We start from the raw sequence: 18,254 nt of genomic DNA on the forward strand, positions 1-18,254 counted from the left end.
TTTTCGGATTTTTATTTTAAAAAAAAAACAAAAACAAAAAATAATAATTTATGACAAAATGCTCAGGACGGAAAGAAAAACAAAGTTTTGGACAAACATTACATTTATGAATGGCACTGTTTGGTCAACGAACCAGACAAGACAAAAACAAAACATTCGATTCGGATTATTATTATTAAAATTATTATTATAAAAAAAAATTCTTTACAGGCAACTATAATTGAAATTAAAATAATGGTAAATATTATTTATGATTGGAAAACATTGATAATAATAATTTTCTAAGCTTCTAATTGATTTGAATATCGGAATTTTTTTTACAGTTTGTTTTGGCTTTTTGTTTTCATTTTTTCTTATCAAAATTTGTTGGATCATGATTTGGATCAAAAAATTTTCTATCAATATCATTCCAATAATCGGCCATACGTTTTGCTGTTGCTGGATCATAACGTGGTAAATTTATACCTTTTATCATATCTGATACACGTTCACCAATCATAATAATTGGTGCATTTGTATTACCGGATACAACTTTTGGCATAACAGAACCATCAGCAACACGAAGACCTTTTACACCACCTAAAACACGAAGTTCAGGATCAACAACTGCTGTTGGATCCCATGGTGCACCCATTTTAGCCGTTCCAACTGGATGATATAATGTTGAAGTAAATGTTCGTGCAACACAAGCCAAATATTCATCACTCCACATTTCATAATGTTCACAACCAGGAAAAACAGTTTCAATAAGACGTGATTTCATTTTACGATATGGTGGTGTTAAACCAACTGCAATACAAATTTTCATTGCATCAACCATTGATTCAATATCTTTTTGATGTGTTAAATATTTTGGATCAATTATTGGTGGATCATATGGATTTGTTGATCGTAGTTCAATATAACCAATACTTTCTGGTCGTAACATTACCGGATATAATGAAAATGTATCAAATTTTACATATGGTTGATAAACTTGATGCCACATTTCATCAGTATAACCTTGTACACGACGAAATGTTTGCCCATCATCAGATGATGGACCACCACTAACTAAATGTATTTCAAAATCAGGCCAATCATCAGTACGATTTGTAAATTTGGTTTTAATAAAACCTAAACCTTCAACACCACCAAGAAGTGTCCATGGACCTATTTTAATTCAAACAACAAAAAAACAAACAAGAATAATTAGTGTTGAAATAGTCGGTATTGTAAAAAAAATGATGGAAAACATTCGATTTTTTTCTGTTTTGTTTACCTCTTCCTAATGCAAAATAAGCAATCGTATTTGGTAATGATGAAACTCTTCGTTGTATCATTGAATATTTTTTATCAATTGTAAAATGAATACCACCTGGATAGATATGATCTTGAAGATTTTTACCCACAGGTAAATCAGCAATAATTGGTATACCTAATGAATGAAGATGATCTGATGGTCCAATACCTGAAAGCATTAATAATTGAGCAGTATTAACTGAACCACCAGATAATATTATTTCTTTTCGTGCATAAACAATATGTGTCAATGAAAAACGATCAAATTGTACAGCAACAGCACGTTTATATTCATTAAATATAACTTTTGTTGCATATGCAAATGTTAATATATGAAGATTTTGACGATCACGAACGCTTGATAGAAATGCTTTCGATGTTGAACAACGTGCACCATTACGTATAGTACCTTGTGGTATTGTAAATCCAGTTTGTGTTGGACCATTAATATCAACATTTGGATAACCAAGATGTTTTCCTGCTTCAGGAAATGCTAACGATATTGGTGTTGAATCAGGTGGATTTGCAACAGTTAAATAACCACCAATACCATGATAACCATTTGAAGCAACATTTGGATCTTGATTATCTTCTGATTTTATAAAATAAGGCAGAACATCATGCCAACTCCAACCATAAGCACCAAGATCAACCCAACGATCATAATCACGACGATTACCACGTACATATAGCATATAATTTAATACGGATGAACCACCAAGTACACGACCACGTGGCCAACGACTACGTTGATTTTTTAAACCAAAACAAGAAACAGTTTGTGGTTCAGTTTGATATGCCCAATCGATTGGTGTCATTTGTAATGTAGCCGCTGCAATCGGTATATCACTGAATAATGTTTCCGAACCACCAGCTTCTAATAATAATACTTTTGTACGATGATCTTCAGATAAACGATTTGCAACAACAGCACCAGCCGATCCGGCACCAACAACAATATAATCATATTCTTGATCCCATGTATCACGTGAAATAAATATACCAAGATCAGCTGCTTTAAGCCATAATAATGTTGCTAATGGTACTAATGCCGGTAGTAATGGATTAACTGATGTTATTAATGCAGATGATGATGTATCCATTATCATCATTATTATAAATTGTTATCAATTTTTTTTTACATTTATCACAGGATGAAAATAGTTACAACAACAAAAACAACAAAAATCTATTATTCACTTTCTAGGTCAAAATAGTCGATTCGAATGATTTTCATTTTTTTTTCTTTTTCTTCAAAGAATTCGAATTCGAATCAATCGATCAAAAATGAAAACTGAAACACACAAAGATCACCCAATCATCATTATCATTTCTTGAGACGAAAAAAAACATTGAACAAATCAATCAAAAAAAAAACAATATTGAATTTTGTTGATGATATTATCATTCATTGGTGGTAACTGATGAAAATGAAAAAAATTGAAAATTGATTTTTTTGTTTTCGTTTTCGTTTCGGCTTGAACAAAAAAAAACATTCATTTTATTCAACCTTCAACAGTCAAAAAATAACAACAACAACAAAGGTTTGATCATTTTTCTCTTTTGTTCCAAATTTTCTAATTTCAGTTTTTTTGGTTTTAGGTTTTTCAGGCAAAAGAAAAAAAGAAAATCCAACGACAACAACAACATATATCCGTTTTTCTACCTTTATTTTTTTTGGTTGTTGATTACACCATTGTTCAGAAATTTTTTCAAATTTACATCCTTAAAAAAACAGACATACAAAATTTTTTTTTTATTGTGAAAAATCATTACGTTTTTTCGTTGTCCAATTGGCTAATATGTGTTTTTTTTCATTGTGTTATTTATTCCGTTTCATTCATTCATTCATTTTTTTCGTCAATTTTTTTCTTTACATTATCATTGAATATCATTTTTAATGTTAACAAAAAACAAGAGAAAATATTTCATCTTAAATATGTCATGCATGGTCAATCATCCTTATTGGTTTCGTTATTTGTTTGTAAGTTTATTTTTCATTCATTTTTCCTTTTTGCTGCTAATTTGTTTATTGGATCAATATTTTTTTCTAACTATGTTTACAGACAAAAGAGAGAGAGAGAGAGAGAGAGAGAGAGAGAGAGAGAGAGATTTGAAAAAATTTTCCCCTTAGTGGTTTTGGAATTAAAAAGTTTCAAGAAGTTTTTTTTTGAGAATGTTGATGTTGTTGTTGTTTTAGTTGATGCCATTTATTCATTTTATAGAATATTTCCGTCAATTTTCCGGATGTTTTTTTGGGTTTTGTTTCCGTTTTTGACCTTCAAAAACCGAAATAACAATATTGCAATTAATTTAAGACAGGATATATTTCTGCGCTTTAATACGCCATCACAATAATAAATATTGAAAACAAATAGAAAATTATTATGATTGAATAAATGAAATGAGTTGATACATTCATTTTTTTTTTTGACAAAAATTTTTCGCGCTTTTTTTCGTTTTGTTTAAAATGAAAAATTTTTTGTTTCAAACATTACCGCCATCTATTGTCAATGCTTGGTAGTTGAGGAATTAAGTTACAAAAGTATTCGATTTGATTAGAATATTGTTACCAAAACAAGAATGGTTTGAATTTTATTATAAATTCAATCAAAAATTTACTCATAAATCTTTTGTGTATTATTTTTTGCAAAATATTATTTGCATAGTAAATTTGTTTTTTTTTTTGGCCACAAATGATTAATCATTTGTTGATGGTCATTCAAATCATCATTATATGGATGGCCAACAATGATGGTGTTAAATCAATCATTATACATCGTATTAATAATCGAACCAAATCAGATCTAATACGATTTCCTTATAAATCTGTTTATGGTTTACCAAGATTATTTCATTGTCGTGAAGGTATTTATCATCGATTTTATCAATGTGAACAAGTATCACATCAAAAATGGAATATTACTATTGATGATTATGTAAATTATTGCGTTCAAACAACAAATCTAACAAATAATTTATCAAACATTATGAATGATTCATTACTAAATATGAATATTCAAACTACAAATACAAAATTATTATGATCAAATTCTGTTCAAAAAAATAAAAATAAAACCAAACTGACAAACACTTTTCTCTAAGTGATTCAAATGAAAGCATGCGCATTGAAAAAAAGTAGCTCATCTCAGCTGTAATTCGTTTGTTGTGTTTATTTAATAAAAATAGAAGAAGAGAAGATTATTGAACTGAACTTTGAAAAAAATTCAAATAAAAATTTCTGAAAAAAATGGGTTCTTTATCGAATTCATCATCAACACCAATTAATAATTATAATAATCAAGAGAAAATAATGTCAACACTATCGATAATAATATCACGATTAGATCGAATGGTCGATCATGAAAAAGAAGAAAATTTTTTGGTAAAATCACGATTAGATCGAATTGAAAAGATACTTTTTGATTTGGTTGATTATTTGAAAACCGATAAATTCACCAATCATCATCATCATCAACCTTCATCTGATTTGATTGAAATCGAAACAAATCAACCAATCGATAATGATAATTTGAAACAACAACAACAAATCGATTTGTCATCGAATAGTGTTTCGGTACCCGATGAAGAAGAATATTTCGTCTGTGCAGTTTACAACGAATCAAATGATGAATCATCAAAACAAAATTGTTCGACAAGAATTACAACAAATAATAATGATGATGATAATGATGTTGATGAATGTTTGCCTAATCGAAATCAACGCAAAGGTGATAAACGATACAATTGTGATCAATGCGATTATGCAACTTCATACAAATCTGCTTTAAAAAGACATATTCGTATACATACAGGTGACAAACCATACAAATGTAAACAATGTGAATATTCAACAGCACAACATTGTAATTTACAAAAACATATACGTATACATTCAGGTGAAAAACCATTCAAATGTAATCAATGTCAATATGCAACAACAGACAAATCTGCTTTTCAAAAACATATTCGTATACATACAGGTGAAAAACCATTCAAATGTGAACATTGTGAATATAAAACTTCAGACAAATATGCATTACAAAAACATATTCGTATACATACAGGTGAAAAACCATTCAAATGTAATCAATGTGAATTTGTAACAACACAACAAAATAGTTTACAAAGACATAAACGTCTTATACATTCTTCATGTAATATGTAATACATAACACATCCTTCCCGAAAAAAAGCTCATGTAAATTCATCATCATCATCATCATAAACGCCATATCCAAATAATTTGGCTTTCAAAATTTTTATTTTGTAAAGACAAAAAAACAATTCTCATCAATAAAATCGGCATGTGCCAAAACCACATTTTTCTTTCAGTGAGTTCATTGAAGCATGCGTATTGAAAAAAAAGTAGCTCATCTCAGCTGTTATGAGTTTGATATGTACACTGAGAAAAAAGTCCAATTTGGATGCCGTAATAACACCAACATTGAGGTATGCACGCCATCAAAAAAAGCATGTAAATGTGTTAGCGATTGGCGTGCAAACCTCAAAAAAATTGGCGTGTGCAAACCACACTTTTCTCTCAGTGTATTTAGAAGAGAAGATCATTTCTGAACTTCAAAAAAAATCAAATTAAATTAAATTTCTGCAAAAAATGGGTTCCCTATCTAATTCATCATCAACACCAATTAATAATTATAATAATCAAGAGAAAATAATGTCAACACTATCGATAATAATATCACGATTAGATCGAATGGCCGATCATGAAAAAGAAGAAAATTTTTTGGTAAAATCACGATTAGATCGAATTGAGAAGATACTTTTTGATTTGGTTGATTATTTAAAAACCGATAAATTCACCAATCATCATCATCATCAACCTTCATCTAATTCGATTGAAATCGAAACAAATCAACCAATCAATAATAATGATAATTTGAGACAACAACAACAAATCGATTTGTCAACCAATGGTGTTTCGTTGCCCAATAATGAAATTGAACAATATTCATTATTACCGGATGAAAATAACGATTATTTGGAAATAAAAATCGAAACTAATGATAATAATGATAATGTTGTTGATGATAATAGTGTTGAGAATGTTGATAATGAATGTTCGATTGATCGACATAAACGCATACCAAACAAACGACATAAATGTGATCAATGTCAATATTCAACAACAGATAAATCTAATTTAAAAAAACATGTTCGTATACATTCAGGTGATAAACGATATAAATGTAAACAATGTGAATATGCAACTTCGGATAAATCTGCTTTACAAAGACATATTCTTATACATACAGGTGAAAAACCATATAAATGTAATCAATGTAAATATGCATCATCAGATAAATCTGGTTTACGAAAACATATTCGTATACATTCCGATTATAAACCATATAAATGTAATCATTGTCAATATGCAACTATTAATAATTCGGATTTAAAAAGACATGTACGTCGTAAACATTCGTAAAATATATATTCGTAGGTATTTAATACATAACATTTCACAACAATAATATTCCTCAATAATAAATTCATCATCATCACATAATAACGAAATAATTTCGTTTTCTAAACATTCATTTTTATTATTATTTATAATTTTCAACTTTTTTGTATACAAAATAATCAATGTCGAAATGAATTTAAATAAAATTTTTTTTTCGATTCTTTATAATCAATAAATGTTATTTTGGATTATGAAAAAAACATTTTGATAATTTTATTCTTGGATAAAATTCAAATTCCCTTAATTGAATCTAAGAAAAACAAAACAAGAATGGTTGGAATTTTCATATAAATTTCACCATGGCCATTGATTTACATTTTGTGTAACTTTTATTTTATTTTTTTTGTTGAATTCTTTGTTTGCAAATGATAAGATTATCATCAAAAGATAATCATTGTAAACGATTATGTTTACATTTGTTAATGATCATTCAAATCATTATTATATGGATGGCCAACAATGATAATGGTGTTAAATCAATCATTATACATCGTATTAATAATCAAACCAAATCAGATCTAATACGATTTCCATATAAATCTGTTTATGGTTTATCAAGATTATTTTATTGTCATGAAGATATTTATAATCGATTTTATCAATGTGAAATATTATCACATAATAAATGGAAAATTACTATTGATGATTATGTAAGTTATTGCGTTCAAATGATTCGGAAAATTAATAAAATCAAAATTTATCCGTTTTGGTTCTTCCTTTCGAAACAAAAAAACAAGTTTTATGAAACGAAAGAATTTTGTTGTTTTGTTTGGGATACAATGGATTGTGAATTGAATGTAGCTGTCGAATGTAATCAAAATTATTCATTGAAATTGGAAAAAAATACCAAAGAATTTTATACATCCATATGTGAACGAATCGGTTCAACATATAAAAGTTGGTCTTGTTGGTGGTCATATGATAAAGAAATTCTTACGGGTAAAATTATCGGTATTGTTTTATCGGTTCTAACATTGTTGATCTGTGTATACACTGGATATCGTGGTTATCGTTGGAAGTAAGTATTATTAAAATTTTTTTTTCTATTTACAAATCTGAACACCATTTTTTTCTTTTTTTGACTTGAAACAAAACGAAATTACAAAAAATAGATTAAAAACTAATCAATTAAATAAAGAAAAACGTTTACAAATGACATTAGAACAATATGCTAATCCGAATAAAATAATAATGGATCCAAAAGAATTTAAAAAAAATAGTGAATCATTAATTATATCGAAAAAAACGGTAAAAAATATAACACAATTAGATTTTATTGATTTACAACCAAATTTAAGAAATGGTAAAAAAATTTATACGGAAAAAGATTTACCAAATATAACATTGGTTAAAGATCGTGGACAAGCACGACCACAAGATTTTGATGAATTATTATTAATAAGAAATGATAAAATATTTAAAATGAATGTATTAGTTGTACCGAAATCATTTGATGAAATGTATCCACCATATGTTATAACACCACCGAATCAAGAAACACAAGATTTTTTATATTTTTTCCTTACACATAAACCAATATTTTATAAATTATTTAAATCAAATTTAAACGATTATTCATATTATTCATAATTAATAATTACAAACAAAAAAATTTAATAAATAAAAAAAAATAGTCTAAACAAAATACAAACAAACAAATTTTATAATAATAGTAATAATAATGAAAATAATAATCAAAAATAAATGCTAATTTTAATTTTTCAGAATTCCCTTATTATTATTAATTTTTAAAAGTAACACACACTGCTAAAAAAGATGGCTCAGAATTCCCTTGTTGTTGATTAGTTAATTATTTTTGTAAAATTAGAATTTTTTTTTACAAGAATTGTTTTTTTAAAATAAATTTTTATACAAAATCAAAACAAAAATGGTCTGAATTTTCATATAAATTACAATTGATTTTTATTTTATTTTAATTATAATTTTGTTTTTGTTTTTCTTTCTTTTGGTTTGCTGTCAGTGTGTATCATTATTTATTTTTTTTTCATATTAAACAAAAGTTATTCGATTAATATATGAATAGTAAACGAATATTTTTACATTTATTATTGATAATCATCAATAATGTTAAAACAATCATTTTACATGATTATGATACGGTACGATTTGCATATAAACCGGTTTATGGTCTACCAAAATCATTACAATGTAGTGAATCAGTTTACCATAAATTCAATGAATGTGAAATATCATCACATCGAGAATGGAAAATTTGGATCAATGAATATGTAAGTTGCATTTGAGTGATTCTCAAAAATTATTGATCAAACCAAATTTCGTTTTGTCTTTTGAAACAAAAAACAAAAAAGTTCTATGAAACGAAAGAATTTTGCTGCTTCGTTTGGCAAGCGATGGCTTGTGAAATAGAAATAGCTGCAAAATGTAACCGGAATTATTCGCAACAGATCGAAACAAGCACAAGAAAATCGTTTACTTCCATGTGCGATAAAATCGGTTCATCACAACGAAGTTGGAGCTGTTGGTGGACAGAAGACATGAAAAGCACTATCGGTTTGGTTGTCACAGCTATTACCATTTTTCTGATTGTTGTCGGTGTATACATTGGATGTCGACAATATCGTGCCAAGTAAGTTTTATTCTTGATTTAACACACTTTTCTGATCGCAACAAAAACTAACCATTATTTTTTTTAGTGCCAAACTAAAAGAGCAAGCAAAAATTGGCAAAAAGCTTAATATTCCAATGAAAAAATTAACAGCTGAAGATACTGGTCTATCAACAATTCATTCATCAGAAATATCAACAACAAAAGTCAATTCTACTGATAAACCAGTTCAATCATCAAAAATCAGATCATTATTTGGGGGCAAGCTTGAAGCACGAGGAAAACCTCACAAGAATATTCCATTGAAAACTACAAAAGGAAAATTAACAGCTGCTGATAAACCAATACAAAATGTTTCGGATAATGTTTCATCATTTAAACCACCAGCAAATGATTCAAGTTCAATTACAAATCAAGAATTACCATTATCAAGATCATCATCAACAAAATCAGCAGCAACAGCAGCATCAGGAGTATCAATAAAATCAGCAACAGCAGCAGGATCAACGAAATCAACAGCATCAGGAGTATCAATAAAATCAGCAGCAACAGGGGTATCAACAAAATCAGCAGCAACAGCAGCATCATCAAATTCATCAGCATCAGGAGTATCAATAAAAACAGCAACAACAGGAGTATCATCAAATTCATCAGCATCAGGAGTATCAATAAAAACAGCAACAACAGGAGTATCATCAAAATCAACAGCATCATCAGTAGCAACAATTCAAACAACCGCATCACAACAACAACAAACACCACCAATACCGGATACAACACCGTCACCATCATTAATTCAATCATCAACAACAACACCACCACACCAGCAACAACTATTAGTGTACGATCCTAATCTAGATCCAACAAACACTATAAGAAATCTAACAAATGTTGTAAATCCATCGAATTTGAATGTAATATCACGAAATAGATCATTTCTTTCTAATTATTTCAATTTATCACGTATGTTACCGGGGTTTTGGCAAAACGCAACATTCAACCACAACAAATAGATGGCGAACGTGTTAAATAAATATAAATAAACAAAAAAATAAATGATTAAATAAAACTTTTCATTAATAATTATAAATTATAATTATCGATGCTAATTAATTACAATTTTCTTTGATTTTGATGGTAATCATTCAATCACTGTCAAACTAATTGAATATAATTTGATTATTTTCCTACAAATTTTATAAACCAAAAAAAAAAAAAAAAATTAATTTTTCCGAAATTTCTATCGATTTTTTTCCCCTTATTGTTGATTAATTAATTATTTTTGTAAAATTAAAAATAAGAAAATTTTTTACAAGAATTGTATTTTTTGTTGATATATTTGTAAAAAAACAAAACAAAAATGGTCTGAATTTTCATATAAATTATAATTGGTTTTTATTTCATTCTGATTATAATTTTGATAATAGAGTTCAATTACAAATCAAGAATTACCATTATCCAGATCACCATTAACAAAATCAACAGCATCAGGTGTATCACCACCATCATATGATTCTTTATTTCTATCTACAAATCAATATCAACAAAGACCACCAATACCGGATTCACCACCACCACCATCATATGATTCATTATTTCCATCTACAAATCAATATCAACAAAGACCACTACCACCGGATTCACCACCACCATCATATGATTCTTTATTTCCATCGTCAACATCAACAACACTACAACAGCAACAACCGGATCAACAATTAATACCGTATAATCCTAATCAAGATACAACAAACACTTATAATAATAATAATCTATCAAATGTTATTGTAAATATATCGAATGTGAATGAAGTTTGTCCATCATATGTAATAACACCACCAAATCAAGAAACACAAGATTTTTTATATCAATTTGGTACAAATAAGAATTTTTTTTATGATTATTTTAATTTAAACAAATATAAACACAATAAATAAAAAATGATTAAATAAAGTTATAATTAAGTTATAATTAAATTAATTACAACTTTATAATTGATTAAGTTATAAATAAGTTAATTATAACTTTATAATTGATTAAGTTATAATAATTTTTTTTTGTTTCGTTTCAAAATACAATCGAATTACAGAATTAAAAAAATGATTCGAATAATTTCATATAAATTTCAACTAGCATTTTGATTTCAAATTTTGTGTTGATTTATTTTGATCATCATTTTCTTCTGTTCTTCAAATGATTAGATTTTCGTTAATCGATAATAATCATAATAAACAAAAATGGTTACATTTGTTGATGATGATCATTGTTGCTATCATCACAATGAATAATGTAAATGATGTTAAATCAATTATTTTACAAGGTAATAATCAATCGGATACTGTACGATTTCAATATAAACCGGTTTATGGTCTATCAAAATCATTACAATGTAATGAATCAATTTACAGCCAATTTAATGAATGTGAAAAATCATCACATCGAGAATGGAAAGTTACGATTGACGAATATGTAAGTTGCATTTAATGATACTCAAAAATTATTGATGAAATCAAATTTCGTTTTTGTTTTTTGAAACAAACAGTTCTATGAAACGAAACAATTTTGCTGCTTCGTTTGGCATGCGATGGCTTGTGAAATAGAAAAAGCGGCAAAATGTAACCAGAATTATTCGCAACAAATCGAAACAAACACACGAAAATTATTTACAACCGTATGCGATAAAATCAGTTCAACGCAAAAAAGTTGGAACTGTTGGTGGACAGAAAAAAGACTAATCAATGCCGCTAAGGTAATAGGAATTATTATTCTTGTTGCTCTTTTTGTTTCTATTGTTGTCGGTGCATTCTTTGGATGTCGAAAATATCTTGCCAAGTAAGTTTTATTCTTGATTTCTAACACACTTTTCCTGATTGCAAGAAAATCAATCATTTTGTTTTTTGTTTTGTTTTATTAGTTCCAAGCTTGAAGCCCAAGGAATACCTCCTGAACCAATTAAACCATTTAATCAAGAAACTCCATTCACCGAATCATCAAAATTAGCCGCCGCATCAAAATTAGCAGCAGCATCAAAATTCGCAGCATCAAGATCAATTCAAACATATACAGCACAACTACAACAACAACAACAACAACCAATACTGTTCAATCAGGATCCAACAGACACTTATATGAATCAACAATTATATCTTGCCGAATGGTTAAATAATCTTTCTAATTTCGATTTTCGATATGATTGAATAATTTATAATTTACAAATTCAAACACATACATCATACAAACCACAACAACAACCAATACTGTTCAATCAGAATCCAATAAAACAAGATCCAACAAACACTTATAAGAATAATCAACAATCATATCTTGCCGATTGGTTAAATAATCTTTCTAATTTTGATCATACTTTTTATACTGAATAATTTATAATATTTTCAACTTATAAATTCTCTTATATTTTTTTTTAATTAATAAAACTATTATCATTATTATTACTATTGTTATTATTTTTAAATTGATAACTAAAAATTAAAAATTAAAAAACAAATTGATTAATTACAAATTTTCATTTTTAATAATCAATAATGAGAAATAAAATTTATTTGTTCAAAAGTCTAAGCAAATTACTTGATTGAATAAATTTTATTATTGGACAAAAAAAAACAAGAATGGCTTGAATTTTCATATAAATTTCATTTGACCATTTGGATTAACATTTTGTAATTTTTTTGTGATTTGTTTCTGAATTCTTTCGTTTTCAAATGTTTAGATTATTATTGTTTATCCATAACCATAATTTGTTGATGATGATTGGTGTTATTTTCACTATGAATGATGTGTGGATGGCAAATGGTGATAAATCATTTATAATGCGTGGTATTGTAGGTAAAACCGAATGGGATACGGTACGATATCCGTATAAATCGGTTTATGGTCTACCGAAATCATTACAATGTAGTGATACAATTCAACATCAATTCAATGAATGTGAAAAATCATCACATCGAGAATGGAAAGTTACGATTGACGGATATGTAAGTTGCATTTAATGATTCTCAAAAATTATTGATGAAATCAAATTTCGTTTTTGTTTTTTGAAACAAAAAGTTCTATGAAACGAAACAATTTTGCTGCTTCGTTTGGCAAGCGATGGCTTGTGAATTGACGGTAGCAGCAAAATGTAACCAGAATTATTCGCAACAGATCGAAACAAACACACGAAAATTGTTCACATCAGTATGCGATAAAATCCGTTCATCGCAACGAAGTTGGAACTGTTTTTGGACAGAAGAAATGATAATCATTGCTGGTGTGTTTGCCACAGTTATTACTTTTCTTCTGATTGCTGTCAGTGCATACCTTGGATGTCGACAATATCGTGCCAAGTAAGTTTTGTTCTTGAAAAAATTCTTTATTCAACACAATTTTCTGATCGCAACAAACTAACCATTATTTTTTCAGTGCCAAACTAAAAGCAGAAAAAGCAAATAAATTAAAAATTTCAACAAAAAAACTGTCCACTTCAGATATTGGTCCACCAACAAATGCAAAAACATTTCGATCCAATCAAATACCAACAACAACAACTGTCGATTCTATTGATAAACCCGTACAAAATGTTGAAAAACAAGGCAAATTTAAAAAATGGTTTGGAAAAATTTTCCCATCATCATCATCATCATCTAAACCAAATAAAAATGGAAAATTAACAGCTAAAAATGTAAAAAACAAGAATTCTATTGATAAACCAGTGGTTGAATTAAGTGAATGGAATAATACACAAACACCACCTAAAAAAATAAATGTTCAACATGTTAAAGGTAGTGATGATGAATTCATTACATATTTTAATAATCAGTCAAAACAACAATCATCACCATCATCATTATTAGATTCACCACTTTCTAATTTTGAATATTTGAATGAAGAGCATGCTGAAATGATCGATGAATTAAGGTATATAAAAGAAAATGAAGGTTTGGTATCACCAATAAATAGTTTGTCACAACAACAACAACAACCATCACCATCATCATTATCAAATTCACCATTTTTTAATTTTGAATATGTGAATGAAGATCATGCTGATCTTATGGAAGAATTAAATTATATAAAAGAAAATGAAGATTTGGTATCACCATTAAATAGGTGGTCACCACAACAACAACAAGTACCATCACCAGCATCTTCTGATTCATCAGTAATATTTTTGTCCGAACATCCTCGACAACAACAACAACCAGTACCATCACCAGGATCATCCTCATCTGGATCATCACATGGTTCAGCACAACAACAACAACCACAACAATTAATACCGTATAATCCTAATCAAGATCCAACAAACACTTATAATAAACAACAATCATATCTTACCGAATGGTTAAATAATCTTTCTAATTTTGATCATACTTTTTATACTGAATAATTTATAATATTTTCAACTTATAAATTCTTTTATATTTTTTTTTATTATTAATAAAACTATTATCATTATTATTATTATCTTTATTATAACTATTGTTATTTTAAAATTGATAACTAAAATTGAAAAATCAAAAAACAAATTCATTAATTACAAATTTTCATTTTAAATAATCAAAAAAAAAATAGTAAAATTAATAATGAGAAATAAAATTTTTTTTCAATTTATTTGTTCAAAAGTCTAAGAAAATTACTTGATTGAATAAATTTTTGGGAAAAAAACAAGAATGGTTTGAATTTTCATATAAATTTCATTTGACCATTTGGATTAACATTTTGTAATTTTTTTGTGATTTGTTTCTGAATTCTTTCGTTTTCAAATGTTTAGATTATTATTGTTTATCGATAATCATTGGCCGCATTTGTTGATGATGATTGGTTTTATTATCACTATGAATGATGTGTGGATGGCAAATGGTGATAAATCATTTATAATGCGTGGTTTTGTAGGTAAAACCGAATGGGATACGGTACGATATCCGTATAAAACGGTTTATGGTCTACCGAAATCATTACAATGTAGTGAATCAGTTTACCATCAATTCAATGAATGTGAAAAATCATCACATCGAGAATGGAAAGTTACGATTGACGAATATGTAAGTTGCATTTAATGATTCTCAAAAATTATTGATGAAATCAAATTTCGTTTTTGTTTTTTGAAACAAACAGTTCTATGAAACAAAACAATTTTGCTGCTTCGTTTGGCATGCGATGGCTTGTGAAATAGAAAAAGCGGCAAAATGTAACCAGAATTATTCGCAACAAATCGAAACAAACACACGACAATTGTTTACATCAGTATGCGATAAAATCAGTTCATCGCAACGAAGTTGGAACTGTTTTTGGACAGAAGACATGATAATCATTGCCGGTGTGGTTGCCACAGTTATTACTATTCTTCTGATTGCTGTCGGTGCATACCTTGGATGTCGACAATATCGTGCCAAGTAAGTTTTGTTCTTGAAAAAATTCTTTATTCAACACAATTTTCTGATCGCAACAAACTAACCATTATTTATTCAGTGCTAAACTAAAAGCACAAGCAGCAAATAAATTGAAATTTTCAACGAAAAATTTAACAACTGCTGATACTGGTCCATCAACAAGAACATTTCGATCCAATAAAATACCAACAACAACAACTGTCGATCATATTGATAAACCGGTACAAAATGTTGAAAAACAAGGCAAATTCAGAAAATGGATTGGAAAAATTTTCCCATCATCATCATCATCATCTAAACCAAATAAAAATGAAAAATTAACAACTAAAAATATTAGTCAATCAAAAAAATTAAAAAGAATTCCATCAACAACAGCAACTAGAAATGTAAAAAACAATTCTATTGATAAACCAGTTGAATTAAGTGAATGGAATCCACAAACACCACCTAAAAAAATAAATGTTCAACATGTTCAAAGTAGTGATGATGATGAATTTATTTCAAGTTTTTATAATCAGCCACCAAAACAAGCATCACCATCATCATTATCAGATTCATCACTTTTAAATTTTAAATATTTGAATGAAGATTATGATGGCATCATCGAGGAATTTAGGGATATAATTGAACAGGAAGATTTGGTATCATCATTAAATAGGTTGTCACAACAACAACAACAACGAGCACCATCACCAGCATCTTCCGATTCATCAGTAATATTCTTGTCCGAACAACCTCGACAACAACAACCAGTACCATCACCAGCATCTTCCGATTCATCAGTAATATTCTTGTCCGAACAACCTCGACAACAACAACCAGTACCATCACCAGCATCTTCCGATTCATCAGTAATATTCTTGTCCGAACAACCTCGACAACAACAACCAGTACCATCACCAGCATCTTCCGATTCATCAGTAATATTCTTGTCCGAACAACCTCGACAACAACAACCAGTACCATCACCAGCATCTTCCGATTCATCAGTAATTTTCTTGTCCGAACAACCTCGACAACAACAACCAGTACCATCACCAGCATCTTCTGATTCATCAGTAATATTTTTGTCCGAACATCCTCGACAACAACAACAAGTACCATCACCAGGATCCACAACATTATCACCATCATCAATTGATTCATTTTCATCCATTGGTGATCCACCAAAATCACAAATACAACCATCACCATCACCATCACCACCGTCACCGCCACCGTCATCGTCATGGTCACCATCATCTGCAAGATCATCAGAATCATCATCATCACATGGTTCATCAAGTGCATCGTCTGATTCTTTAGCAAAATCTTTGTCAAAAAAAGCTCGACAACAACCACAACAAGCACCATCACCAGGATCCACAACATTATCACCATCATCAATTGATTCATTTTCATCCATTGGTGATCCACCACAATCACAAATACAACCATCACCATCACCATCAAAATCACCACCGTCACCGCCACCGTCATCGTCATGGTCACCATCATCTGCAAGATCATCAGAATCATCATCATCACATGGTTCATCAAGTGCATCGTCTGATTCTTTAGCAAAATCTTTGTCAAAAAAAGCTCGACAACAACAACAAGTACCATCAGCAGGACCATCATCAATTGGTTCATTTTCATCCATTGGTGATCCACCTCAACGACAAATACAACAATCACCATTGTCATCGCCACCGTCACCGTCATTGTCACCGTCATGGTCACCATCATCTGCAGGATCATCAGGATCATCATCACATGGTTCATCCGTTCGTAAACAAAAACCATCTCGCTTATTAAGATCGGGAACTAAAGCTCAAAAATCGTCATCAAGAGCAACATACAAATTAAAATCATCATCACCATCGTCATCGTCGTCTGGATCATCACATGGTTCAGCATTTTCATCCATTCGTGATTCACCACAACCACAATTACAGGCACAGGCACAAGAACAATTTCAATTATCAAGAGCGGCAATTAACGCACAGCAATCATCACCACAATCGTCATCAAGACCATCACACTTATTACGATCGAGATCAAAACCATCATACTCATTACCATCGAGATCAAGACCATCATACTCATTACCATCATTATCATCATCGCTTGGTTCACCATTACCAACATCACCTGACTTATCACAACAACAACAACAACAACAACAACAATTACCGGTCAATTTATTTCAACAAAATCAAATAAACAATAATAATAATAATAGAAATTTATTAAATTTAGCAAATATAATGAATGATACAATACAAAATATGGATATCGATCCTGATGTAAAATTTTAATATTAAAAAAAAATTGATGAATAATATATACAATAAAATTTAAAAATTCGTAAACAAATTTCTATATCAAAAATCAATATTTATCTAATAAAATAAACACATAGGTGGTCAACAACAGCATCATCAATAAAATCATCGTCATTATCATCATGTTGTTAGTAATGATTCATTAAATTTTAAAGAAAAATACCATTAACATCAACACCAAC

General features: G+C 28.9%; 6 protein-coding genes across 9 annotated transcripts; 5 read left to right on the top strand and 1 right to left on the bottom strand.

Moving 5' to 3' along the window:
* Positions 1-334: 334 nt before the first annotated feature.
* On the bottom strand, positions 335-2,527 carry LOC113798309 (glucose dehydrogenase [FAD, quinone]-like). The gene is made up of 2 exons (XM_027348825.2): positions 1,262-2,527; positions 335-1,152 (listed from the first exon to the last, which is right to left on the bottom strand). Exons 1-2 carry the CDS (start codon positions 2,391-2,393, stop codon positions 344-346), a joined length of 1,941 nt encoding a protein of 646 aa, XP_027204626.1. The 5' UTR covers positions 2,394-2,527; the 3' UTR covers positions 335-343.
* Positions 2,528-4,409: 1,882 nt separating this feature from the next.
* LOC113798335 (uncharacterized) lies at positions 4,410-6,873 on the top strand. Its single transcript, XM_075823225.1, has 2 exons — positions 4,410-5,447; positions 5,880-6,873. Exons 1-2 carry the CDS (start codon positions 4,532-4,534, stop codon positions 6,728-6,730), a joined length of 1,767 nt encoding a protein of 588 aa, XP_075679340.1. The 5' UTR covers positions 4,410-4,531; the 3' UTR covers positions 6,731-6,873.
* A 205-nt stretch (positions 6,874-7,078) lies between these two features.
* Positions 7,079-8,415, top strand: LOC142645819 (uncharacterized). 2 transcript variants are annotated; one of them, XM_075823168.1, is made up of 3 exons: positions 7,079-7,419; positions 7,507-7,787; positions 7,882-8,415. In XM_075823168.1, exons 1-3 carry the CDS (start codon positions 7,135-7,137, stop codon positions 8,357-8,359), a joined length of 1,044 nt encoding a protein of 347 aa, XP_075679283.1. In that variant the 5' UTR covers positions 7,079-7,134; the 3' UTR covers positions 8,360-8,415. The 2 variants fall into 2 exon arrangements, with proteins under 2 accessions (XP_075679283.1, XP_075679282.1); XM_075823167.1 differs by having other exon boundaries at positions 7,079-7,787.
* A 321-nt stretch (positions 8,416-8,736) lies between these two features.
* LOC113798310 (uncharacterized) lies at positions 8,737-10,485 on the top strand. The gene is made up of 3 exons (XM_027348826.2): positions 8,737-9,018; positions 9,100-9,377; positions 9,445-10,485. Exons 1-3 carry the CDS (start codon positions 8,806-8,808, stop codon positions 10,367-10,369), a joined length of 1,416 nt encoding a protein of 471 aa, XP_027204627.2. The 5' UTR covers positions 8,737-8,805; the 3' UTR covers positions 10,370-10,485.
* Positions 10,486-11,539: 1,054 nt separating this feature from the next.
* LOC142645820 (uncharacterized) lies at positions 11,540-12,805 on the top strand. The gene is made up of 3 exons (XM_075823184.1): positions 11,540-11,825; positions 11,899-12,188; positions 12,271-12,805. The coding sequence occupies exons 1-3, from the start codon at positions 11,550-11,552 to the stop codon at positions 12,551-12,553; spliced, it is 849 nt and encodes a 282-aa protein (XP_075679299.1). The 5' UTR covers positions 11,540-11,549; the 3' UTR covers positions 12,554-12,805.
* A 238-nt stretch (positions 12,806-13,043) lies between these two features.
* On the top strand, positions 13,044-18,103 carry LOC113798334 (uncharacterized). 3 transcript variants are annotated; one of them, XM_075823145.1, is made up of 3 exons: positions 13,044-13,348; positions 13,422-13,699; positions 15,825-18,103. In XM_075823145.1, exons 1-3 carry the CDS (start codon positions 13,076-13,078, stop codon positions 18,043-18,045), a joined length of 2,772 nt encoding a protein of 923 aa, XP_075679260.1. In that variant the 5' UTR covers positions 13,044-13,075; the 3' UTR covers positions 18,046-18,103. The 3 variants fall into 3 exon arrangements, with proteins under 3 accessions (XP_075679260.1, XP_075679259.1, XP_075679258.1); XM_075823144.1 differs by lacking the exon at positions 13,422-13,699 and adding an exon at positions 15,471-15,748; XM_075823143.1 differs by lacking the exons at positions 13,044-13,348; positions 13,422-13,699 and adding exons at positions 15,087-15,397; positions 15,471-15,748.
* The last annotated feature ends 151 nt before the right edge of the window (positions 18,104-18,254 follow it).

The sequence above is a fragment of the Dermatophagoides pteronyssinus genome, unplaced genomic scaffold (assembly GCF_027571235.1).
Source record: "Dermatophagoides pteronyssinus isolate colony J.1.1.1.1 unplaced genomic scaffold, Derpt_VIB-CSIC_2022.12 sq0024, whole genome shotgun sequence".
In the NCBI taxonomy this organism is placed as follows: Eukaryota; Metazoa; Arthropoda; class Arachnida; order Sarcoptiformes; family Pyroglyphidae; genus Dermatophagoides; species Dermatophagoides pteronyssinus.

Coding starts and splice junctions, on each gene's coding strand:
- LOC113798309 (XM_027348825.2), bottom strand. CDS start 2,393: ATGATGATAATGGATACATCATCATCTGCATTAATAACATCAGTTAAT. Junction 1,153..1,261: donor TTATTTTGCATTAGGAAGAG/GTAAACAAAACA, acceptor GAATTAAAATAG/GTCCATGGACACTTCTTGGT.
- LOC113798335 (XM_075823225.1), top strand. CDS start 4,532: ATGGGTTCTTTATCGAATTCATCATCAACACCAATTAATAATTATAAT. Junction 5,448..5,879: donor ACATTCTTCATGTAATATGT/AATACATAACAC, acceptor AATCAAATTAAA/TTAAATTTCTGCAAAAAATG.
- LOC142645819 (XM_075823167.1), top strand. CDS start 7,135: ATGATAAGATTATCATCAAAAGATAATCATTGTAAACGATTATGTTTA. Junction 7,788..7,881: donor TATCGTGGTTATCGTTGGAA/GTAAGTATTATT, acceptor TACAAAAAATAG/ATTAAAAACTAATCAATTAA.
- LOC113798310 (XM_027348826.2), top strand. CDS start 8,806: ATGAATAGTAAACGAATATTTTTACATTTATTATTGATAATCATCAAT. Junction 9,019..9,099: donor AAATTTGGATCAATGAATAT/GTAAGTTGCATT, acceptor AAAACAAAAAAG/TTCTATGAAACGAAAGAATT. Junction 9,378..9,444: donor TGTCGACAATATCGTGCCAA/GTAAGTTTTATT, acceptor TATTTTTTTTAG/TGCCAAACTAAAAGAGCAAG.
- LOC142645820 (XM_075823184.1), top strand. CDS start 11,550: ATGATTAGATTTTCGTTAATCGATAATAATCATAATAAACAAAAATGG. Junction 11,826..11,898: donor AAGTTACGATTGACGAATAT/GTAAGTTGCATT, acceptor TGAAACAAACAG/TTCTATGAAACGAAACAATT. Junction 12,189..12,270: donor TGTCGAAAATATCTTGCCAA/GTAAGTTTTATT, acceptor TTGTTTTATTAG/TTCCAAGCTTGAAGCCCAAG.
- LOC113798334 (XM_075823143.1), top strand. CDS start 15,119: ATGTTTAGATTATTATTGTTTATCGATAATCATTGGCCGCATTTGTTG. Junction 15,398..15,470: donor AAGTTACGATTGACGAATAT/GTAAGTTGCATT, acceptor TGAAACAAACAG/TTCTATGAAACAAAACAATT. Junction 15,749..15,824: donor TGTCGACAATATCGTGCCAA/GTAAGTTTTGTT, acceptor TTATTTATTCAG/TGCTAAACTAAAAGCACAAG.